General features: G+C 39.8%; 1 protein-coding gene across 1 annotated transcript in view; it reads left to right on the forward strand.

The window, feature by feature from the left end:
* FAM185A (family with sequence similarity 185 member A) overlaps window positions 1-15,932 on the forward strand; it is a 38,334-nt gene extending 22,402 nt beyond the window's left edge. The window contains exons 6-8 of the mRNA XM_050323528.1: window positions 3,923-4,018; window positions 6,195-6,329; window positions 15,524-15,932. Of these exons, the coding sequence (XP_050179485.1) occupies window positions 3,923-4,018; window positions 6,195-6,329; window positions 15,524-15,639 (347 nt within the window). The 3' untranslated portion in view covers window positions 15,640-15,932. The remainder of the gene's footprint in view (window positions 1-3,922; window positions 4,019-6,194; window positions 6,330-15,523) is intronic.
* Window positions 15,933-24,881: the final 8,949 nt, after the last annotated feature.

Below are 24,881 nucleotides of genomic sequence, written 5' to 3' on the forward strand. Positions count from 1 at the left end.
GCTGATGTATTTTACCTGTAATTTTTCTCCCGGTTGTTTCCATGCTTTCTTCCACACTGTGCTATACTAAGGGTGCTGCTTTCCAGGTAGGTTGGAGTCATCTCCAAAAGTCAGATGCTTTTTCTTATCCCTCGGGTTTCAGGTCATGAAAAATGGAAGTCCATCATGAGTTAATATCTACAAAGTTAGTACTTGATTTAATCATCAGTCTTTGTTTCCATGTTCCCTTTCCCTCTCTTTGTGTCCATTTGAATGTAGATTATATGGCATTCTAGACAGAGCTTTTGTCCTGGTGAAACTGCTCCTAAAAATTGGAGCAAATAGAGAAAGTAGCTGCTGCCTGAGTACAACAGTATTTTCCTTGCAGCTGAAAAGAATAAACTATTTTTCTTCTGTATGTGTTCTATTAGCAAGGAACAGTTTTGGTGATGTTACATTATATATGTTTTACAGCATCTCATATCACGGTGCTGAAGATTCTGCATGTTGTTACAGTAGTTCTTGAGTTTATGTTGTATTTGCAGGAATATTTAGGGTTTTCTTTCCTCTTGGAATAGGACAGACTATTTCAGTTTGAAGGGATCTATGAGGATCATCCAGTCCAGCTGCCTGACCAAAACCTAACATGTGTTGTTAAGGGCATTTTGCAAATGCCTCTAAAATGCTGACAGGTTTGGGGCATCGACCACCTCTCTAGGAAGCCTCTTCCAGTGTTTGACCACTCCCTCCATAAAGAAATGCTTCCTCATGTCCAGTGTGACCCTGCTCTGGCTCACCTTTGAACCATTCCTATGCATCCTTTCACTCGATACCAGGGAGAAGAGCTCAGCACCTCCTTCTCCATGTCCCCTCCTCGGGAAGCTGTAGACAGCAATAGGTCACCCCTCAGCCTCCTTTTCTTCAAACTAGACAAGCCAGATAGTTTGGTTGTGGGTTTTGGTGTGGTTTTTTTTTTTAACTGATTAAGTTATCCAGAAGAGACTATGGCCTTTAAAACCAGTGGATATAACTTTAAAATCAAGACAGCAAATACATCATTTAGAGGTAAGAGAGTATTCTGGACAACTTAGTTAGCAGAGGAATTGTTTTCATGAGAGATTTCTTTGCTTTGTGTGTCACATCGTTTGTTTTGCCAGGTCTGCATGGCGACTGTGGTCAGGACTGATAAGGATTTTTCAGTATTATGTTCAAATAGTCTATTTAGTGAATACATTTCAGTTTCTCACGATATTTTTAATGCGACAGTTTTAGAGCAACGAACTTAAAGAAGAAAACTTGCCAGTCTTGTATCAATAAGCAATAAGCAGGAATTAAATGGTCATCACACTTCAGATATATTGGGAATTTTATACTTTTTCCAATCTTTAATGAAATCATAATAAATATTTTGGTTTTTCCTATTGAGATCGATTTTGTCACTGATTTTAGCATGAACAAGGTCCCATTAGGAAAACTATCTTTTTGCTTAGATTTAAGGAAAGGTCACTTGTGTTTAATCCTTTGGTCAGTATTTGGTGGATAAAATGAAGGAAGTGATACTGAAAGTTGCCTTTGTAGGCCTCTCTCTGATCTTTATTGTGTGGTCTTTCTGAAGTTACGTCACTTAGGTCTTGTTCTTCAAACTGTATTTATTTTTCATAAAACTTAACAAGGACTTTGTCAAGGACATCTTGCTTCACTGTGCCTTTTTTTTTTCCTTTTTCTTTCTAGTACTAGTGAATTAAATAGCTTTAGCTGCTCAAGAGTGACCATCTGTTCCATTTCCAGTAGAAGGATTTGTCCTTGTTTTTCCCCTTGAACTGTCAGTCCTTGGCAAACTCTGAATTCAAACTATACACTTTTTCCTTGTTTTTACCTTTAATTATTCACATTGATCTCAGCTAAAACTGGGTATATATTTAAAAATAAATTGCCTTAGGTTTGTTTTGTCATAATAATAAAATATGCATTTTCTCCATTATTATTTGTTGTGCTTTGTCCTACCAGCCACTGCTACTAAGTAGGGTATGGGGTAATTTTTCATTGTTGAAATATTTATTTATTTAAATTTGGGCACTTTTTTTGTTATATCACCTCATCTTTGTTGTTTTTTTAAACCCCCCCCATTTGTTAGGAGTTAGAGACAAACTTAAAACATCATCTTAATGGCTTTGCAGAAGGAATGAACAGCTCCAAGTCTCTTGTTATTTGTATCTAAGCACTTGTGTTTAATATCATAGCCACAAAATTCATTACATAAATCATATTGTTTCCATAAAATGTATTTTGTGTTACTTCCATAGGTCAAAGATAAACAGTTGTTTACTGTGCCATACTGTAACGTCAGGTTTAGTGTTTGGTTAGAGCTACCAAACTTCTTTGTGTTTTTGAAACCACTGCCATATGAAATTCTGTATTAGTGTTGTACTCTGGGGGTCAAAATCTGGCAAGTCATCCTCCCAAAACAGTGTTCTTCAATGGAAAGGTGTTCCACTTCCCTCGAGGTTGTGTTTTGCTTTCCAGGTAAATCTTTGCCTTGGTGAGCCTGTGCCTGATGCCCTCTCCCTGCATCCTTTCTTCACGTTTATGCCTTCTCCAAACAGAATCCAATCCCTCACAAAATGAGTATTTTATTTTTCTTAATATATATTAATTGAAAATCTGGAACACTTTGTTCAGTTGTGCAGTGGGACTGCCAGATTCACAAAAGGCATCTTTCCACTGGGAATAATCTCACAAGAACTGCTTTTGCATTCGAAGAGTGGGAAGAGAAAGATTTCACTGGGTAAACGTTGTCCCTGTAAAGCACCATTGGCTGGTGGTGGTGTGTGGACTGTTTGCAGTTGTTCTCCCTGGAGAGAGTCACTGTCTTATCACAGGAGAATTTTGTTTCTTCCTAGAAATGATAAAGGCACTTAGTACATGTTCTGTTTTAAGCAGAAGAGTCAAAGGCTGGGTATTTCCTGTATCTGTTGCCAACAAAATCAGTCAAGATCGTGTGGAGAGTCAGTGATTGGCTGTTACTAAATTTGAATGGGAATATCTGCAAAAACAGCTTTTCATAGAATCATAGAATCAGATGGGTTGGAAAGGACCTCTGAGATCTATCACTACTTAAAATGTTTCATTGTCACTTACACAAGCAAAACTATTTTCCAGATCATTATAAATGAAGAGTTAAATTTTTTTTCAGATTTGGAACAGGCCTTTAACATAAAATCTTGAGATGGCAGAAGCATTCACATCCTAGTTGTGTTTTCTTGTTAGACAAAGCCAGGCTTAGTTTCTCAGCTGACTAAATATGGATTAGCTGCTTTTTAAAAATTACTTTCCCCTCCAAAGAGATCAGCTTTAGCTGTGGGATAATGATGCTTTTCCATTTTTTTGCTGTTGTAAGCAATACACTGATCTTTGGCATCTGTGCTCAAAATCTGGGATCAGAAAATGAGTTTTAGAGCTAAAACTATATGGCAAAGGTAAGACATTAATGCAAGACATCCTTGTTATGATTAATCAAGTTCATTCTTTCAATAATATTTTTACTTTTTAAAACGGAAAGTTTCATTCAGGTTTGATTTTTTTGTTTGGTTTTTTTTTGTTTTAGCTACATCTGAAGGTTTGACTGTGGGGGTTTTTTTCCCTGTATAATCCCAAAACCATTCTCTATCACTATTTCAAGATTTCTTGCCAATGCTGTAATTTCTAGCATGGTCTCTAAAAATATATTTCACTGACTGCCTTTTACTCATGTACAAATATTTTTTTTTATGCTTCTCTAGAGTTTCTTCATAATTTCTTTGCAATTTTTATTAGCTATAGGTCAGTTCAGTTGTTTGAAAGTTAACTCTTTGGGACTTCACTGTAATATTGTGAAAGTCTATGCATTTAAAAATGGAAGAGTGAATAATACACAAGTTCTTTTTTCTTTTTTTTTTTTTTTTAGATTCTTCAGATGGAAGTCTAAAAGCTTCTACGTATCATGGGACAATAGATGTTTATGTCAGTCAATTAAGAAAAGTGGATCTGAAATCCCAGAAAGGTTAGAAAACTAAAGGAAATATTTTTTGTGGCAGCTTTTGATGTAAAATGAAAGGGGATAAGGTTTGGTTTGGGGTTGTTTTTGGGTTTTATCTGTCTGTAAAAAAGTAGTTTGTGGTTCTTTGTTATCTACATTATCTTTTACCTCATAATACTATAAATACTTAAAATACAGTAAGCTCTGTGAGGGGCAATGATACGTAAGATGGATTTCAAAATTTTTGGTTTTCAGTATTTTTCCCCAGCAGAATTCTACAGAGTTGGCTTGGATTGCAGTGTTTGTTTACCTTGATCACAGTTTACTCTATGATACTTCATGTGCAGAGTGATAACTGACACACACACGTTTATTTTTCCTGCCTTCTGAGTGAAATGTCCCACTATGAAAATTTGAAGGCAGAAAACCAGATGAGAGTGTCTTACCCTACCGTTTTTCCTTTGTCTTCTCCTGTTTACTCACTAAAACTCCACTGCTTAGTTAAAAGCTCACAACAAAAGTTGAATTATTAGTTTTGCCATTCTGTAAATTACAAAGCCCTGAATACATCTTATGAGTCCTGGTTTTGAAACAAACCATAAAAAACCACACTACAGCATTTTTATATTTGGTGTTATCATCATGTCAGGAACTTCAGGTGGGTTAAATGAACAGGGATTTTGGTGCACTTCTGTCTTCTCTGAGACAGTGCCTGTGCCCTGTTAAAACCTGACATTTACTCAAAATGAGACTGATGATAGAAATGCATTGAAATCACTTGCATGTCCTGTACAAGCTATTTTGGTTTCATTAGTGTAAAGAAATTTATTTTTACATTATTTCTTGGTTACCTTTTGAATCACTCATTGCTAAGTTAATGTCTCTTGGCAAAGAGGAATGTACTTAATAAAAGCTAATTAATGTTATTTTCAAAACATTGAGATCTCTTCTGGCAGCACAGTTTAGTAAAGGCAAAGTTGAAGTTCTGTTTTCATTTACCCTGTAAATTCAGAGTAACTGCTGACAGCTGCAGTGTAGAAAACGTCCCCTTTGTGATAAATTAGCTGCGTGTGTGTTGGATTTTATGAGTCACATCACTGAGCAAGTCTCCAAGGAGGACCCAAAGATGAAGACCTTTTCCCTTTTTTATCTTGAGGCTTTTGTGTTTCCAGCAAAATGTAGGCCCAAATTATATTGACAGTTACTTGTTCATCAGGACTGTCACAGGCAAGTCATTCTGCTGGTTTTAAATTGCATAGCAAGGGTAGCTGTTAGGACATCACTTTTCTTACCATGATCTACTTCAGCTTTTGGAATGTACGTCCAGAAACATTTTTGTGTTTCTCTAAAGTGAATATTGGGTTTGGGAAAAACCAAGAAACACATAAATGAAGTGTATACTGAATTTTGCTAGGTTTTTGACTTAATGTGTAGGACACAGCTTCTAAACTTTGTGACTGAGTAATTCCAAACATGACTAATTTGGTCAGGTTGGGGGCCCACCATCTTCCTTTGGTCTGATGCATAGAAGCACATGGTTAGGGGAAGCAGAAGTCAGAATTTCTGGTTTTAATCTCAAAGGTAGAATTATTCAGGCCACCCAAGCTGCAGTTTTGCTAGGAGTTTACATTTTGGTGATATGTCGTCTCGACACTGGTTAAGTCACTCTTGAGACTGCATCTGTCGGGGGATGTGAGCAGCTGGCCCTGGGCAGTGGTGAGAAACAATCACATTCACAGTTACGTGAGCGAGTGGTGTCTCGTTGTTCCAAATGAGCAATTCTTTCATCATGTGCCATGCAGTGGCTGGATTATTTGTCCAGTCTGGTCCCCTGTCCTTGCTCAGGGTGTAAATATGCAGCTAGAAGATGAAACTAAAACCATAATACCTGTGAGATCTAGTAGATTTGCTTCCCTTTGATTGTTCCTGTAATAAGATGCCCCACCAAGAGACGTTGCTAGCAGTGTATGTCAATGTTTATTTTCATGTCTGTGAAGAGAAAGAAATACTGTGACACTTTCTATATGTGACATACAGTGCTCTGTTTATGTTAAATGTAAAGAAAAACCCAAACCAACAAACCACAAACAAAAACCCAAACACAACAAACAACGATTTGATTCAAGTAGTGAAATAATTGCCTGTTTCATGCTTTGATCTCAGTGTTAAACTAACTAGCTGTCACTTCAATATATACCAGGTTCAATTACAGTCAAGGTGCCTGCCTCTCTCAAAGCCTATTTAGAGTTGTCTGGAAGAAAAGTGGATGTGAACTCAGAGATCCAGTTAAAAGAAACACAGAGAGCCTCCAAAGACGATCACGTAACTATAAGTGGTAAGGCTTACTAATCTTGGCTTCCAATAAATGTCTGTCTGGCCTTAGTCAGAGGCATCTACACTTCTTTATTAGTTTATTGCTCTTGGCGGCCTCTTTTTCAATCTGTTTCATGCTCAGATGTTTGCTTGTGCCATTGTACTCCCCCTGTAACTGGAGAACTTTCAAATTTTGATTGGTAAATGACTTGTGAATGTAATCAACTGCTTCTCTAACAAAAGCCTTAAAGCCAAATTCATCCTAAGCATTATTCCAGTGAATTTGTGGGAGGTAATCCAGAGCTGACTTTGACCCATTGCTTTGTTGGCTTAGACAGTCACAAATAATAGATTGCCTAGGAATGTCTATTAAAAATGTAATAAAAAGTTTTCCGTGTCTGTCTTGGAGTGGGAGGGGGAAATAAAAGGGGTATATGGCATATCTGTAAACATACTGTAGTGCAGGATAGGCTGAGAAGTTGTGAGTGGGAGATCATTAGAAGAAGTGCAGAAGCAGCTGGAGCTGGAAGAATAGAGAGTACATGGAAAGATACCTGCAATTACTGGAAGCATTCTTCTAATGCATTTAAAATCGAGCTCAGAATCCCAAGCTGTGCTGTTTCCTGCTTGAGAAAACAGTTTTACAATTAATTGTCAGGGTGTGTATTTCTCTCCCCTTCTCCAGATGTGTCTATCTAGAAATTAAGGCTGTTGCTGTTACCAATTACGCAGTTTGCTCTGGAGGAAACACTGAAAAAATGTGTCTGAAGGCTTCAGCTTTGTTTGAACGTGCTATGTCAGTGTGACCTGATGTGATAGAGGATTGTGTGAGGCTTTGATTTTTGCTTTGGCTTTAAACCTAAGAAAATAAGCACAAAAAAATCTTGTCCTCCCCCATGTAAATGTTAATCTCAAAGTCAGGAAACTTTAGAAGTGTAATTACATAACTTTAATATGTAGCCTGCTTATACATCTTTTCCTGCCTAAGAACAGTATCTAGCACTTGAATTTGCTAGTGGTTATTAAATACAATTTCTTTAAAAAACATGATTAGAAGTTCTTGGGTTAAAAACCTAGAGGACCCTAGATTTTAGCAAGACTGTGGAACGAATCACCTCAGCAGTAAAACAAGACTTCTCCCAGTGAATGAGGACTACTGGCCAGTCAATCATCTTGTTACTTTGGCAGTGTTAAAGATAAGAGTGGTATTTCCAATATACACAGCTGAATGACTTCTCTTGTTTCACAACCCAGTCAGTGTTTACACAGGACAGTCGTCCCTGAAGCGGATGTAATTTTTCAACCCACCATTCTGTATGAAAATGATCTTGGCAGTTGAGGCCCAAAGTGGCTCTGATTAGTTAACCCTTGAATATACACATTCCAAAGGCATAGAAATCATCAAGAATTATGCAGAGGCAACAGCATTAGGCTACTGATAACTAATTGCTTAAAGAAGTTACGTTACGCAAAGAAGTCTCTTCCTCTTAAAATTGATAGTTGATCATTTTCTTGTACAAGTAGATTCTCAAATAATTAAAAATTATTTAATGCTATTTCTGCATCATGAGAACAATGTGCACTGTGATGTTCCAGGTACAAGGTCCATAACTGTCTTGCTGCTGCAACTGAAGAAATGTAAAGTAGAGAGTGAAGAGGGGTTTTGCCAAGAGGATAAAACCTGTGTCCCAAGAGCATAGCAGTTTAGTTTCTTTATGCTTCTGAGTTCAAAGGTTAGTTTAAAAATAGATGATTTTTCAGAAACTGGCCAGTTCTCATGTGGATAACGCAGGAACTCTCTGCTTTCAGGAAGCTTTACTTGCCTCTGGGAATACTGTGAAGGTGTTAGAGAGAAGGCTGTCCAGTGGGAAGGCAGGGTTGAGTCCTGTGATGGGTAAACAAGCACTTAGTCTCTCACCTGCCATAGGAAAGCCTTCCTTTCTGCTGTTACAGCAGTTGCTGTGTCCGTCATCACAGGCTGCACGGCCCCCACTTCCACACTGACGGGGATGTCACTACACTGTGATCCCCCAGGCAGTCACATCCAGGGGGTTGCAAGGTAGCCAAGGAATAGAGTGGGATTTAGTGAAAGCAAGAAGATGAATGTCTGGAGTTAGTAATTTGCAAGGACAAGGCACCTGTTCCCATTGACATCAGTAGGCACCTTTAGAAGTAATATGTATGGTATAATGAAATTTGTTACAAAAACAGGAAGTTTGTGCTAAGTACTGGTCCAGCTTCCATCTGTGAAAGTGTTTGGCTGTCCACTTTGGGAATGCTTGAGTAATTCCAGTAATTTCTGATGGTAATCGTGTCAAGGTGTTCCTTCCTTCTGTCCCCTGGCAAATAGGGAAGCCCTTGCTTCTCAATGATTGCCTTCTCTGTGTCTCTAGGTATGCCTGTATTCTTAAATCACCTGCTTTGAGAAGCCTGTAGAGATTATTACCTAGAGGTACTATACAGGTACCTAAATAAGGAAATAACAAAGTACCTGTATAGGTAACTAATAATTACCTGTAGGTACTATGTAAATACCTATAGCTGTAAGTAAGAGGAGGGGTAGGAGGCTAAGAAGTGCTCAGTATTTAAGGAGAAAAGGAGCTTAGGAGATTGTCATGTCAAAGGGATTACAAACATTTTGAAGGTTAAAATTCAGATAATCTTAACTTACATGCTTTTTAGGCCATTTTCCTAGTAAATTATTTTAAGTTTGAGATATGAAGGTAGGAACCTATATAAACCTACGAGGAGAAATATTTAAATAAGAACATCAGGAAAGTAGTAATGTTACAGTGTTGAAAACAATAAGCACCATATTAATATGACTGTTCTGTAAAACTCAAAATAATCCTTTGGCTTTACATGGTGTTAGTAATGCTTTGCTGGACTGTGTCCAGTTTTGAATACTGTACTTCAAAACAGCATGTGGACAACTGCAGAGTCTCTAAAGGAGAACACATGATAAGAGGCCTAAAACCACGATTAATGAGAGAATTGATGTTTTTGTCTAAAAAGAGAAGTCTAGGGGAAGAGAAGATTTATTTTTCTAGTAGTAAGAAGTTTCTGCAGAGAAATAAAGAAATAAATTTTTCTGTCTGCTGGCAATAGGACTATAAGTTACAATTTGACCTTATGGTAAAGAAAACTTAGGTAAATAGTAGACGTTCTGATAGCACTTGTCTGGTGAGGCAGTAGGGCTGTCAGTACTGCAGATTGTGAAGGCCAGGTGATGTGAGCGTGCCAGGTTAAATTCAGTGCATCCTCATGTTGCTTTCAGCTCTATTTTCTCTTGCCTTAAGTTAATGTGACCATCCGCTTCTACCCGCTCCACAGTCACAAAGGAAGGTTATCAGGCTCATGAGTCAATGGTGACTAAATGAAATGTGGCCAGTGGGCACACTTCAGCCCATTCCTGTTGCCAACTTGTGTGTTGCCAGCTGTAAGCTTTACTGGAAAAAGTCTTGCATTCATTCAGAGACTTTCTTTGGATCCTTGGTGTAATGTAATCCCTGGACCTTTGGATAATGGTATCAGTTTCCAAACCGTGTAAATCCTCCATCTCTGAGTGGTGCAATGGACTCATCTGGTTTCAGATGTTTCTCCATTCCTGGCCCCAGTTCTAGTGTCAAGTTCATATCCAGTGGCAACCTTTCACCTGATGCCATCTGTGTGCTTGGTGCTGGATTAGCTTTTAATATGGGCAGTCACTTCATCTGGTTCTCAGCTCTTGTTGTGAGTTTCCTTTCATAGGTGCTCCTCAGAGACTGTGGATGTTTGTCTTTGTACGTTATCATGTCTCCCTGTTCTTACTTTCTCAAGTTGTCAAACCAACCTCTTTATATTTTTCTGTCCTCATATGAAGATCATACTCTTTGGGAATTACTGTCAAGACACAGTTTCTCCTGATTTCAGCCAGCATGACAACAATTGCAGCAGTTAACAGGATTTTTAGGTTTTGATTCTAATCCCATCCTTTCTACGGCTCTTGTGCTTTGCTAAGCCACATCTGAACACGTTCCTCTGAGCCAGGCCTTCTGGTGACCATGCACACAGGTAGCAGGGCTCCCTCATATTGACTTGTGTCTTCCCTCAGGTGTCTGTCCTGGGTATGGAGAGGAATCCCCTTTTCTTCTCTAACTCCTTTTCTCCTGTGAAAATGTCCAGGTATACATTCCCTCTACCTTCTGGGTTGATCCAGCATCCAGTTCTTCTTTCGATCACTAGGAACTCCTTAGATGGCCTTTTATTTCCTGTGCCTGTGGAGAAAGTCACCCTGTCTAATTATCAGATCCCTTTAAAAAGATGGACATTGACACCACTGTCCTACCTCTGACTTTCCAGGTTTCTCTTGATAACACACTTCAAGTCTTTTCATCCTGTCTGGTTCTCCCAGTAGATTGGGGTGAGAGGCACCTTTCTTCTTACATCAGTCATTCAGTCAGGCATGCACTGAAACATTACAACTTTCACATCTGTCTGATGTTCCCCTCTAGAGCAAAGGGGATTTAGACAGATGTTTCCTACCATCAGGAATAACTTATTTCTCACTGCCTCCTCATGCTGAGAGAGTGGCTTGTGGAATGCTGTGGATTTACCCTTTAGGGTTGCTCCAAAGCCAGTGTGCAAGGAGGGAGCTGACTGCATGAGTCTCCTACACAATGCACAAAGCTTTATTGATGGATGTGTCTTAGAGTTTTCATTATCAGAAATTCTGTGGTGTTTACTCCAAGGTAGTGTCTGTGTTTTTAGCTGTCTGGAGCTCCAGGACTGAATACAAACACAGCTGAAGGGGCAGTGAATAGCGTGAGGCAAGAAACTTGCCTTTAAAAGGGAAGTAACTCTCAGTCTGCTGAAACTTAAGGGTTTTTTTCTGACACGTACCAGCTGCCCGAGTGTCGTGCTCCCTCTCCCACTGTGCAGCTGTCTTGGGTCTGTTGCAGTCAGAATTACACTTCTGGTCCCAGGAGTAACACTATCAGCTGTCACGTCCATCCATGTTTTCTCTGTTCTCAAGGCACTTCAGAACTTTCCTTCTTTCTTAGAAGCAGTTTTTATTGACTCATGGCCCCTACAATTGAGTGGGAAGAGCTTTGTTTTACAATGTCCCTCCAAACACTGCCTTCTGTGAAGCCTTGATCCTTAAGCAATATCTTAAAAAAAAAATAAACAAAGACCCAGGTTGTATCTGGAAAAGATTACATTCCTTCAAGTCAAACAGAAAGTTCATCCAACTTTTATTAAACACATTATAATAATAATGGCCAGTCTTCGCGAGCGAAGATCCGGGGAAGGTCTTTCCACCTTCCAGCCTGCGCATTGGATTTTTTAGGTGAGACACAGTGTGCGCGGAACTGAGCCCACCCTTTAATCCTAAGGTTCATCTGCCGGGGCCAAGCGAGCTTGGACGGTGGCACATTAGATGAGAAGCTATCCTACAGATTTTTATTGGTTTCAGCTTGCATTCAACTCAAGCTGTTCACAGCCTTTTTGATACATACCACAGTCCTAACACCACAAGTGAACAATATTTAAAATATGATCCTCTTCTAGTGTTTTATGGTATGAAAATAGAGCTCTCAACTTCTCCAGTCTCCAGGAAGGCAAATAAATAAACAGTCAGTACTTGACTGTGTTAAGTTTTGCAAAGGTGTTGTCTTCCTTTAGACACCAACATGGGGGCAAAACCCCAACCTTTTTCCTGGGCATTCAATCGAAAAGGTGTCCACACAGCATCTTGGTGTATCTGTCTTCTCCTGAGCTCATGCTGCTGTCTTGACTGGTGGGTTTTGAAATGAAATCTTTTTGTTTATTTCCCCTCCCACCCCCAATGCTCAATCCAGCAAGCTGTTTGCTTTTGTGATTTAATCAAGCTAACAAAGTCATCCTCAGAATCCACTTACATTCCCACGGTGTTCAGAGTACAAGCAGCAAGTACAGTTAAGACCCAAACGATCATCAAAAGGTCTCCAGCTAAACCTTGGTGCTTGATTAGTGCCTCATACACAAAGCTGTTTAAATATTTTAAATATCTTTGAATCTACTACTAGTGATGGGCTTAATAACCTTAAAATAATTCAAAGATCTTTATCCCTATGGAGTGGAACTTGATGCTCTCTTTCTTGCAGGCAGTTTGGTGTTTTCTGCACCCCCTCACAGGCAAATCTCCAAAAGAAGTATAAGGAACTAAACATTTTTCTACTCTCACATATCAAATGCAAAATGGGAAACAGAGCTCAGACAACCACTGAGCTTTAAAATGGCTCTTGTAAATTTGCTTCTGTGTTTCTTAAACTCTTCTTTAACTTTTTAGCAGAAGTCTAGGAGGGTGTAAACAGCACATGAAACTTCTTTTACAGCGCTAATTCTGTGCTTCATTGTTTGTTCCTTGTACAGAAGTACAAGCCATAGTCACAAAAACAGAGAGAGGAACTAGGACCAAGCAATCCAATATGCAATTTCTGGAAATATATCTCTGCCCTACATCTATTGTGTCTTCTCTCTTTAGGAAAAAAAAGTTGTGTTTTCAATGTCTTATAGCTCTGTTAAGGATCAACTGAAATTTTCCTTCACAGTTCTTTCTTGGTTCCATTTTTTTGTCACTTGTAGGCTATTGGTGATGATCATCCTAGATTTAAGTCTGTAATGAGATGACAAGTAGGTCTGTGGCTTCTGCCTTATAGTGGGAATGGTACTGACCCAGCGTGGCTGAGATTGCTGCTGCCCAGAGCAATCAGGTGTGCAGAAATTGTACTGGGACATCCCCAAGGAGATCCCTGAAGGCATGGTATCATCTGACAACAAAGGACTTTGAAATGACTCTGTCACTGTTGGACTCCTCTGAAAACTCTGTACTTCTAAATGGTACCTCAGCCTGTAGTGAATTGCTGTGGGTTTGGCCCATAAACTTAAATGAATCCCACTTAGAACTAGCAAAGCACTGAAACACTATTGAAAAGTTCTGGCACACAGACCTGAGTTTTGGAGATCGATGCAGTGATGTCAGTTGGAGTTTTGCCACTGTTTTTGCTGCGGCCAAAATTTAACTTCAGCTGTGTTACAGGTCAGAGCAGAGCATGTTTGCAAAGTTGGTTCAGAAACTGCTTTCCTGCCATCCCTCATGCTATTCCAGGCTCAAACTAGTTCTAAACTTAGAATTCACTCAGTCACACGAACACATGAAGGCTGATTTTGTGATTAAAAGATCTCATTTTAATTCCCAATTTGGACACAAATCTTCTGTATAAAATTGGAAGGTCATTTACTCTCTTGGCCTCAGTTTCTTAATTGTAAAATAAGGGTAAGTTGAACTCTATTATACAGTGAACTTTTCAGAGCATAATTGTGAAACTAAGTTTATGTGAAACGTAAGAAGACGGACATTTCAGAGTTGGTTGGTTGGGGTTCTTTTAGGCCACTATCATAAGAAAGTGACAATAGTAGCAACATGTCTGGTCATCTGGATAATGAGGTCTTACCATGTCTCTTTTCTGTGTTTACAGTAATAATGAAAACTTTTCAAATTACTTAACCAGATTAATGTGTCATGTAGTGTCATGGCTGAACCACAACTGGGAACTGAGCACCAGCAGCCTCTCACTCCCACCAGTGGGAAGGGGGAGAGAAGTGGAAGAGTAAAAGTAAGAAAACTCATGGGTTGAGATAAAGACAGTTTAATGGGTAAAGCAACAGCTGCACATGCAAACAAAGCAGCACCAAGGAATTCTTTCACTACTTCCCTGGGGCAGGCAGGTGTTCAGCCATCCTCAGGAAAGAAGGGGATGTAATAGCCACTGGGTAAGACAAATGCTGTCACTCAGAATGTTCCTCCTCTTATCCTTCTTCTGCCAGCTTTATATGCTAAGCCTGATGCCCTGTGATGTGGAATATCCCTCTGGTCAGCTGACCTGGCTGTGTGCTCTCCCAGCTCCTTGGGTGCCCCAGGCCTCCTCGCTGTCAGGGCAGTGTTAGAAGCAGAAAAGGCCTTGGTGCTGTGCAAGGGCCACTCAGCAATAACAAATTTTGTATGTTATCAACACCATTTTCAGCACAAATCCAAAACGTGGTCCCTACTAACTACTATGAAGAAAATTAACTCTATCCCATGCTAAACCAGTACTTTCAGATAGATGTATTGGGTTTGTGTTACAAGAGTTTGGTTGGGGGAGGGCTACTATAGGGGTGGCTTCTGTGAGAAGCTTCCAGAAGCTGCTCTCATGCCTGGTAGAGCCAATGCCAGCTGGCCCCAAGACAGATCCACCACTGGGCAGGGCCAAGCCCACCAGTGACAGTGTTAGCACCTCTGGGATAGCACAGTCAAAGGGAAGAAGCTTGCTGCACAAGCAGAGAGGAGTGAGAATGAATCTAGGAGAGAAACAGCCCTGCAGACACCAGGGTCAGTGAAGCAGGAGGGGGAGAAGGTGCTCCAGGCAGAGATTCCCCTGCAGCACCTGGAGCAGGCCCTGGTGAGGCAGCTGTGCCCCTGCAGCCCACAGAGGGCACGAGGGTGCAGAGATCCACCTGCAGCCCATGAAGGAGCCCATGCCAGAGCAGGGGAAGAGTATAAGTTCTCCCCCTAAGGAGGAAGGAGCAACAGAGATGACGTGGTGAATGGACCACAATCCCCATTCCCCATCCCTCTGTCCCACTGATGGGGAGGAGGTAGAGAATTTAGGAGTGAAGTTGGCCTGGGAAGAAGGGAGAGGTGTGGGGGGAAGGTGTTTTTTAAGTTTTGGGTCTGTTTCTCATTACCCCACTCTGATTTGATTGGTAATAAATTAATTTTTTTTCCTCAAGTCAAGTGTTTTGCCCATGATGGTAACAGGTAACTGATCTCCCCCTGTCCTTATCTCAACCCATGAGCCTTTCATTATATTTTCTCTATCCTGTCCAGTTGAGGAGAAGAGAGATAGAGCAGCTTTAGTGGACACCTGACATCTAGCTAGGGTTAACCCACCATAACATATTCCTAGCCCATAATAAAAAGTACAGTATTATAGAATAAGATCTAAAACTTTATTGTAATGATGTATTACGGGAAATGAGATTAATGCAAAAAAACTGTATCAAGAATGAAATGTCAGAAGCCTCTGTTAAAAATACACAAATTCTACCAAATGAAAGAGTGTGCTCTCTTCCAGGGAGCTTTGAAAGAATGGCAGTATAAAGATGATACGTTTACTGTGTGTCAGATTAAATTAACAAAACTCTCTTTTTCAGGTCACATGAATCAAAAGGATGAAACAGACAAATGGATTAAGGCTGAGACACAAAATGGCAAAGTATATCTCAAAAGCCAAAGCTGGATCCAGTCTGTCAAGCTGAAGAGTTCTTAAAGGGGAAATAGGCCAAAGAGATTAAATCAAGAAATTGTAAAGGAACACTTATATGAAATTATGAAACTTTGTTGATGTATATTCTTAATATAAGAGAGAAAGGATATTAAAAATGAGGACGTTTTAACCCAAGATTTGCCTGTGACAGTGCTGGTGCTAAACAGGTCTGGTTTACTTTTAGTGCCTTTTATGAACAAGAGGATCTTATATATTCAGAATTTATATAACTTGACCCAGTTTAAAAGCTGGTAGGTTTCAAACAAAAGTTTGGAATTGTCATTTAAAAACAAAAAGCATTTTCAACATTTCTTATCTCCAGATATGAAAATTTACTTCCAAGTTGACGTGCTTTGCTCTTCCAAGTGTAATGTGCTCTGTTACACTTTTTAATTAAATGTCTCAATACTGTGGAAATTCTATTGGCTTATGCAAAATGCAGAGAATTTTCTTCAAGCTGTCTGTATCATGGATGGGATAAAATCACTTTCAGAACTGTAGTTCTTACATGGTCTTCTTGTTTGGTGTTTGAACCCTAAGGGGTTTTTGCCTTGTCAGTGGGTACTCTGTGTAAAACTATTGCTGTGAAATGGCAAAACGTGCTCTGTGTCTTCTTGAACTGCTTGTTTCTGGTAGCTATGTCTGCCACTGCTCATCTGCAAAGAAAAGCTTTTAAAGTAAATGGAAGTGTAATGGATCTGGCTCGATTTCAAGGAGGAACACTCCACCAACGGGACTTCAGGTGAGAGTCCACACGAACATTCCCCTGAAGTAAAAGGTGCCATAGAATGGAAGTATTGGCCTGGTAACTCAGAACTGTACTCTGTTTATTTGCCACGTTTCCAGCCCCGTCCTGCAAGGCTGCCAGTCAGCTCTTTGAGGCGGGAAGGCAGAGGAGGGAGGTGAGGGAAGGAGGTGGGCCCTGCACAAGGGCACATGTGATTTTTGTGAAGGATTTTGTGTTGCTGTAACACAAACACACAGTAAAGTAGATGGAGCTTTAAAAAGCCTTTCCATACGTCTGTATGACACCTTATAAAAGAAGTACTGAAATTTGTGTTTTAAAGCTGAAATGTGAGAATCTCTGCCAACCGAGTGGATGGAGAGTAGCAGAGGAGAGTTCAGACCGTCAGCTCAGGTTTTAGGTTGTGTGTGTGTGTGTGTGCTTTAGATCATAATGGTACGTTATGAAATGAACTTCTTTGCCACATGATCCCCCAGGAGGTATAATGGTCCCTGGCTAATGGACTTCAGTAATCAAGGGCAGCATTTGTACTGTAATTTAGGATGGTTAAAAACTCCACGTTCTTTTTGCTGTTGTGTATGCTGTTTGTTGAGATGAAGTGGGCACTGATGTTTATGGCAAATTATATGTATTTTTATTATAAACACTAATATATAAAACACTTTTAAATAGTAATATGAAATGCATTACAATATTACTACTTATTATTATACTTTTAATAGGTACAATATTAATAAATCTATAATGGGTTTGGCTATCCAGAAAAATTTTTGAAACTAATGATTTCTATGCTGCAACCAAAGTGAAAGAAGCACCTCACAATTCACACCCCATGGAAACATAAAAACAGTCTAGTAGATATTTCAGGAGGTCGAGTCCATTTAATGTAATTCCAATTATTAACACACACTACAAAGCCTGTCACCCTCTGAGATTAAGGTTGTGCTTTTTGGGACTGCTGCATCAGCAATATAAGGGAGAACATAGTAAGAGAACACGTTATTTGTTCCACATTGAAAAGAAAGCAAGCTAAGGCATTCGTATTCCAAAACTAGCAGGAATTAAACATCAGGATTGTTAGTGCTACCACTAAAGCTAATTATTATATTCTTTCCAAGCTAATAAATGTTAAGACAGGCTAGGACCTTAATATAAAGGTCAAGAATGAGCTGAAGAAGGACAAATCCTTGGGAGTTTCCCAAAAAACATTGAGTAATGTCTTGTTCTGCTGTAATGAGGTGAAACTATATTTTTCTGTAGACAAGTAGAGATTAGTAGGTTATCAGTAATTAGAATTTAAATGGCAAATCCCATGTGTGCTTTTTTTTTTTTTTGTCAGCTATTTGATGAGAAGATGTTCTTGTAATGGGAGAAAATTTATCCTTTAACATTTTTTCTTATCTGTGCTCTTTTTAATTTGATTCTCCTCATCTGTCAGCTGCCAGTCAACTCACAGTTCAGATCTGCAGTTTGCTGAGAGACTTGAGCTCAGCCCAGGAGGGTTTTATGAGAATTAGGGCTCTGGGTGCACAAGTGGCTGGTGAGGAGTGGAGAACTCTGCTTAAATGTACGTTGTGTATGTTGTGTATTAAAGACTCAGTAGTCACTGCCTACTCACTGTGCTCAGTTACTCAAGAACTCTGTACTTGATGAGTACCAGCCGTGTCAAGTGTGAAGTTCCGTGGGGAGTCAGAGTGTTAATGGCCTGGAGGCGACTTTCATGGCACACAAGAACCCCAAACACACACAGATTTATTTATTGCCTACCCTGCACGGGACTGCAAAAACTTTCATTGTTGAAAGATGAAGACAGCTTGAATCGACATCTGAGGGTTAGCAGTGCTGTTTGAGTGCAGCTGTCTCGCTTGGAGGCATTTGCACTCCTGTGACAGGGATTCACAATGCTTCCTTACTAATGCAACAAATGGCCTTTTATTAAAGTGTGATTAGTTTTAAGAAAAAGTAATACAGTGTTCTTTTCATGCTCTAGAGAAAAACCCTTGAACTGTAGAAGATGTTGTGCAATTTCTTCATTTTTCATTTGAAGAATTTGTTTATTCAGGCTCTGATCTGTGTTTTTTAGTGAAGGTGGTTATATTACCATCCCAGTCATATCCAAGTCAGCATCATTATGTTCTTGTTTCTCTCAAGACAGCTTGTCTGCAACAAGGGTTTTAAAATAATAATGACAAAGAAAACATTTTCAGAGGCTGTTTCTACAAAGAACCCTAAAAGCAGTTTAATGAGAAAAAGTTCTTTTTTTTAACTGAAGCTATCAATATTATAAGAGGTGTGTGGAAACTAAAACAGAAGATAATTTTTTAGGCCACAGAATCACAGAAGAAATTAGGTTGGAAAAGATCTCTGGAGATCATTTAATCCTGGTATTGGTTTAAATGGATCCACCTAGACCAGGTAGGTTATGGCTTTGCCAGATGAGTTCTGAGTATCTATTGGGTTGAAGGTTGCACAGCCTCAGGGATCCTATTGAAGGGTTTGACCAGCCTCCTGCTTAAAAAATTAGTTTCCTTGTAATCAGAATGTAATCAGAATTTTACATATGTCACTTGTCCTATCAGTCACCTTTGAGAATGGTCTGGCTATGCCTTGTCTTCTGTATCCTCTGATCAGAATTAGAGACAGCAGATAAGGTCTCCTCCATCTTCAGCCTCCTCTTGTGACTTAGCAAAGCAATTCTCTGAAGACTCTTTATGAGTCATGTGCTCCAACCCTTTATGGTCCTGGTGGGCTTCACCCACACTTGCTCTAGTGTGTCAGTGTCTGCCTAAAAGCAGACAAGGCCATTGGAATAACAGCACTGTGTTTGGATGAAAATGACACGAAAGAAGATAAAGAAACCAGCTACATCAGAAGATATCACAGCATCTCCAGAGTGGTTTTTCATAGCTCTGTAGAAAAGTTAAAGTGAGTGTACAGGTCCCTCTCTCTGTTTTTCTATTTGAACAATGTCTTTAACACCTCCAAGTATTTTTACCCTTTCCTCCTTCACCTCTGCTTTCTTTTTGGCCACTCTCTTCATTGTAGTTACCTTCTGTCACCCACCTCTTGTAAAGTGTATTGTTTCAGAAATGGAATTGAGTACACAGAGGCAGTGTTATAGAGCCTTGCAGTTACCTGTGCTGGCCTTGGACCCATCCCAAGGCTGTGTTTTGCAGCTTTTGTGATGGCTGAACCAGGAAAGAGTTGTCTGTGATGTCCAAAACTACCCGTGACCCGTCAGATCTCCCTCAACATTTTGTGGCCACTGCCCCTTTGCAGCATTAGAACACAAAAGCAACAAACTACATCAAAATAGGAGAAAATCAGGCTCCTGTGTGAGACACCCTAAAAAGAAGTTGAAGAGCAACTCTCTCCTCTCCCTCCTTTCCCAGTGGTATCAGTCCAGCAACTTTCATTACCTTCCCAAGCTGAAAAAACTCAACCCGCCGCTTCCAGTCTTTTGAACATCTCTCTGCTTCCCTCCCCTCGCTGAGCTGGCTGTCAGCCCACTCCTGGCTCCACACCCACCTCCCCCACTGCTGCTCCTGCGCTCCAGAAACCTCCCCTGGGCTGAGCGTGCTCTTGTGGTCCTTGGGGAAGAGCCAACTCTCCATCTCCTCTGCAGGAGATTCAACCAGATCTGGTGTGTCACGGCCACAGCAAGGCAGACTCCCTCCCTGCTGGCCAATTCCATAATGATATAGTATACAGCATCTAGGCTATACGAGAAAAAAATCCAACCTAAAGTGCTGTGTTATTTGCCAATAGTGCTACTACAGTGTTTTTTGTGGGGTTTTTTTTCCCCCTAAAGTGGAAATGCTGAAGGTGGTTGCAGAGGAGGCAGACGTGCCCAGCTGTAATACTTGCACCACCACAGCAGGAAAGAGGAAGTGGGCAGGAGTGGAAAAGGGACAAAATTAGTGAAGCAAGGAGGGTTCCTTTTCAGCCACTGCAGGATACTTTTTTTTTAAATCTCCAACACTGACACACTGTATAAACCACATGAACACAAGGCTGCATCTGTTTTTATATTAGGGAGGCCTGTGCCATGGAGGAATGTGTGCACAATTTATATGAGCTATAAGCTCTGAGCTATAAAATAAAAATCAACTCATCCAAGTCCAAATTCCTGTTTTTCATGGAAACTGCAATGTATGGTGGCTGTCTGCAGCATGTATAAGGGGAGCTGTTACTATTTTTTTGGAAGTTTATGATGTCTCATGCCTGGAGCTACAGTTGAGTGGTTTGCCAGAAACAGCCATTCATTAATCATCAACACATGGCAAAAAAGATTGTTTATTTAAGATATACTATACTATGGTAGAACCTGCTTATTTATTTGTATAGTGCCTTAAATGAACACATTGATGACTAAAAGCATTTCAGGAAATAATTGCAATTATCTTTGGCAAAACAACTATCTCCTGGTATAAGTGAGACAAAAGTATTGGCCCAAACACTCAGCTTGAGCAGCACTGGAATATGTAATTGAATCCTTGTCTGAAGTTTCAGTCATTTTTACTGAGGAGGATAGGTAGGAAATACAGTTCTGCATCATGGTCTGAATCCTGTCCATTCCCAAATCCAACAATGTTTGACTGGATTCATCATAATAAAAAGCAGAGGTTTTGAAAAGGACTTTTTGAGATGAGCTTACAGAAACCAATCAAGAGTAATGGAAAATAGAAATTAAAAATGGGAGAACTGTTTATAGTGCAAATGCAGGAGAAATCAAGCCAAAGAAGCAAGTGGAGGCAGGCAGCTAATGGGAAAAGCAGGAAGCATTCTGCAGGCATGCTCTAGGTTACCAAAGGTGATAAGACTACATTGAATCCAGAGGATTCTAAGGCCTATGTCAGCTGCAGTAGTTCTATCATTCTATAGGATCCAGTTCATGTGCACGTGATGGCTGAAATATGGCACTCCAGGAGCCTCTCTGTGCCACTTCCAAGGAACAATTTACAGCCAGCGAGAAGACAGTACTTTATTTTTGTTGCTTCTTAAAAGAAAACTCTGGAGTAATTATTGTTAGTCATGTGTAGGTTGTCTTCATTTCCAGTTATATGTGTGTTGGACTCCCAAATCCTTCCTGCCTTGAGACCTGCATGTTTGGATAATACCTAAGAAATTCTGCTTTTTCAGGAAAAAAGAGTTCTTGCAATCTCTTTTACAGCCAACAGCAACCATCAGAAAATGCAAAAACAACAAAACCAAACAAAAATCAGAATGTTCTCCAAATGTCAAATGTATTGTAGCTATTAAGACCCAATGTAATTTTTCTTCAAAGGGCAAAAGTTATAATAGTATTTGTTGATGAGTAACTTGTTAACAGTGTAGTCATCGTTTTAGGAGAAATGTAACCAGTTTTATATCAGTGCATCCAGGAAAGAAGGAAACCTTTAATTTTACTCTTAAAGAGGATCTTTTGGTGGAACAAAACTGTTACAGTTGATGAGATATGCAGTTTGGGGAGAGCAGAAGACTGACTGGTTTCTCTTGTCATTGACATCTTTCTTTTCTCATTTTGCATCTAGAAATGGGAACACAGGGAAGAGAAGTGTTTCTCTGAAGATACCGCTGTGCTATTTCCCGTAGGATTAGTCCTAAGCAAATCACAACTGACACAGCTTTTTCCTACAGAGGCTATGCTTTAGAAATGGTTAGTTAGCTTTCTTTTCCTCCAGTGGAAGAAATAAACTGTATTCTCCCATGGATAGATTATCCATGATTCTTTCTGGCGTTTAGAAACAGGATTAATTGACAGGTCATTAGCCTCTGGACACAGAAATATGCAGCAGGATATCAGGCCACAGACCTTTTTTTTTGCTTCTAACATTTATTAAACCTGGAACCAGGGCAGTATGCCGGCAAATATAACCTCGAATGCTGCCTGATACTGGAAAGAATGGACAATTTATACACTCATAATTGTTTCCTACGAAGCTGCCTTGGACTGAAACTTGAAGAACTTTGTGGCTCCACATGTTTTCTCTTTTAATCCATCAAAACACTAAAAAAACAAAAAAACTTTGAAAAATAATGTGGCACAATACAAGAGATGTGACTCATTATTTGAAAGGTTTAGTCTATTAAGAGGTGTCTGCTAGGACTGGTTAATGTTTAACAATAAATAACGGGGAATTCCTTTGGCACAATGAAGTATACATGATCCATAGAGATTCTAGGGCAACTTTAAACTAAAAACATATTTCTTCTATTGCTTATTTAGAACCTAAGCCACTGGCATGTTTAGTTCTCCAGATGAATCTGATTTTTACGTAGATGACCTCTTCCATCCCCTTAAACAGGGAATGAAATGTCTCTGCAGTGTAGGTTCATACCTGCAGAATGTAAATTGCACCTGAAACCAGCCTTTACATCCTGTGAAAATCTAAGAACCTGAATGAAGTTTTAGAGTTAGTTTGAAATCAGGGAATGAGGCCCTGATGTTAATTTTTCTGACAATCTCTTGCTTATTTTTCCTTGCAAAAAACATACAGGTTGTGACTGAAACACATAGTTTTATAGAAATATGTTGTGACAGTGACAATACTGTCAGTGCTTTTTGTGTCATTGAAAAGCTACTGGAAGATTACTGTGGGTTTGACGTAGTTACTGGCAAAAGATAAATGTTTTATCATTTTTGCCATACTGACCTTGAACTGCAATGAAAAAAAGATTTTGCTAAAGTGGGAAACATGCAAGATGTGGAATATATGTGAATCTAGCTGTGAACTCCCTTTTATCTTCTGAATATCCTTTTGAGTGGATGTGGTCAGTCTAAGTCTATTCTGTGGCCTGGCAAGCTCTAGGGAGGGTCCTGTTGGAAGGAACAGGCAATAAATATCCAGTGCTGAATTACTCTGCATGATTGATCCATCTGATAGGTTTTGTCCCAGACTCAGGAGTTTCCTATCACAGAACATATGGTGCAAAGGATTTCAGGCTGAGGCTGGCAAAGAAAAGCACCGTCCACTGTCCAGAAAATCAGGCTCAAAAAAGTAAAATTGGCAAAGTTTGCCCAGTTCTAAAAATCACAAAAAGGGCAAAGATAACACTGGGCGGGGATGTGTGTCTCATGGTTGCTTTTTTGTTTTGCAAAGATCTGTAACTCTCCAGGGTTTTCCTTACAGTAAAAATAACTGTTTGAGAAATTCCTTGGCTGAGTCAGAAGAGTTTAATCAAGATGCTTGGAGAGCCCATAGCATATGGGACTCTGAGGCAGAGGCATAATCCAGGGTCATCCAGGCTGCAGCAGTGCAGAGAAGTCGTGTCAGCTCTTTGATCGTGGCTCACCCAACACAAGCTGGAATTCACCCAAGTTTCTGTTCCTGTTACATCTCACCTCGATGGGGAGATGGATAAGCAACCAAGGCCTGGGAGGGCTGAAACAGTGCAATGTTGCTGCTCTAGAGAGTGATGTGAAGTCACAGAATAAACAGGTCAACAACAGTAACCTGAGGATAAAAGAAAATCCTTTGAGGCTTAGTATGAGAAAAACTGTAAATCAGAAAAGTATGAAGAGATTAAATGAATCTGAATTAATTTAGGTTGGTTTTTTTCAATTACTTCTCTTACATACCAATCTTTCAAAGCACTTTCTGTATCTAACAAACATTTAATTTAAAGTAGAGGTTTTAAGAAGGAAGTTTTGAGATGACATTGAGAAAACTAAGAGAAAACTAAGAGAAGTGAATATAAGAGCAATGACAGCAGAATTTTTTGTGGTTAGACATGGAAATAACAGAGGAGGGTTTGGAAAGTGTGAAGCTCACTGGAAATATCTTTGAAGTCATTAGCATTTACATTGGTCTTGTGGTCTCTAAAGTGACTATTAAACCCTGGAATGGTTTAGCAGGGAGTGCACTACCTACCATGGTCCTGTTAGAGTGGGGTTAGAGCTCTCCTAGTATGGACTCTCTATATAAGATGGTATTATATATTTCTTAGCCTCATCAATTTTGATTAAGTTATATGCTCAGATGTATCAACCATGTCTAAACTTTAGTTCCTGTCCAGCTTCAGGCCCTGTGGCATGTCTGGCCACTGTGCCTGGTCTGTGATGGAAGGGTGGTGTTCAGTGAAAGGTGGTGTTGGAAGGGTGGTGTTCATTGAAGCCACAACTTTTGAGACTCACAGGTGAAAAATCAACTGTAAACTCAGCTCTCCCAATTTTCAAGAGGGGTAAGAAGGAAAACCCAGCAATTACAGGCCCTCCAGTCTCACTTCAGTGCCTGGGGAAATTATCCCGGTTATTCTGGGAGTTACCAAAGAACATTTGAGAGATGATGCAGTCATTGGTCACAGCCAGCATGGGTTCATGAGGGGAAGGTCCTGCTTAACCAACTTTATTTCCTTTTATGGCAGTCATCCATCTAGTTGACCGAGGGAAGCCAGTAGATGAGGTGGGATTGGATTTGGCAGCCAGGCACCAGTGGGGTACCCCAGTACTCACTTTCAGGGCCAGTACTTTTCTAATGTTTTTATAAATTATCTGGAT

Source organism: Myiozetetes cayanensis, unplaced genomic scaffold (assembly GCF_022539395.1).
Source record: "Myiozetetes cayanensis isolate MyiCay16 unplaced genomic scaffold, myiCay2020 scf3, whole genome shotgun sequence".
NCBI lineage: Eukaryota > Metazoa > Chordata > Aves > Passeriformes > Tyrannidae > Myiozetetes > Myiozetetes cayanensis.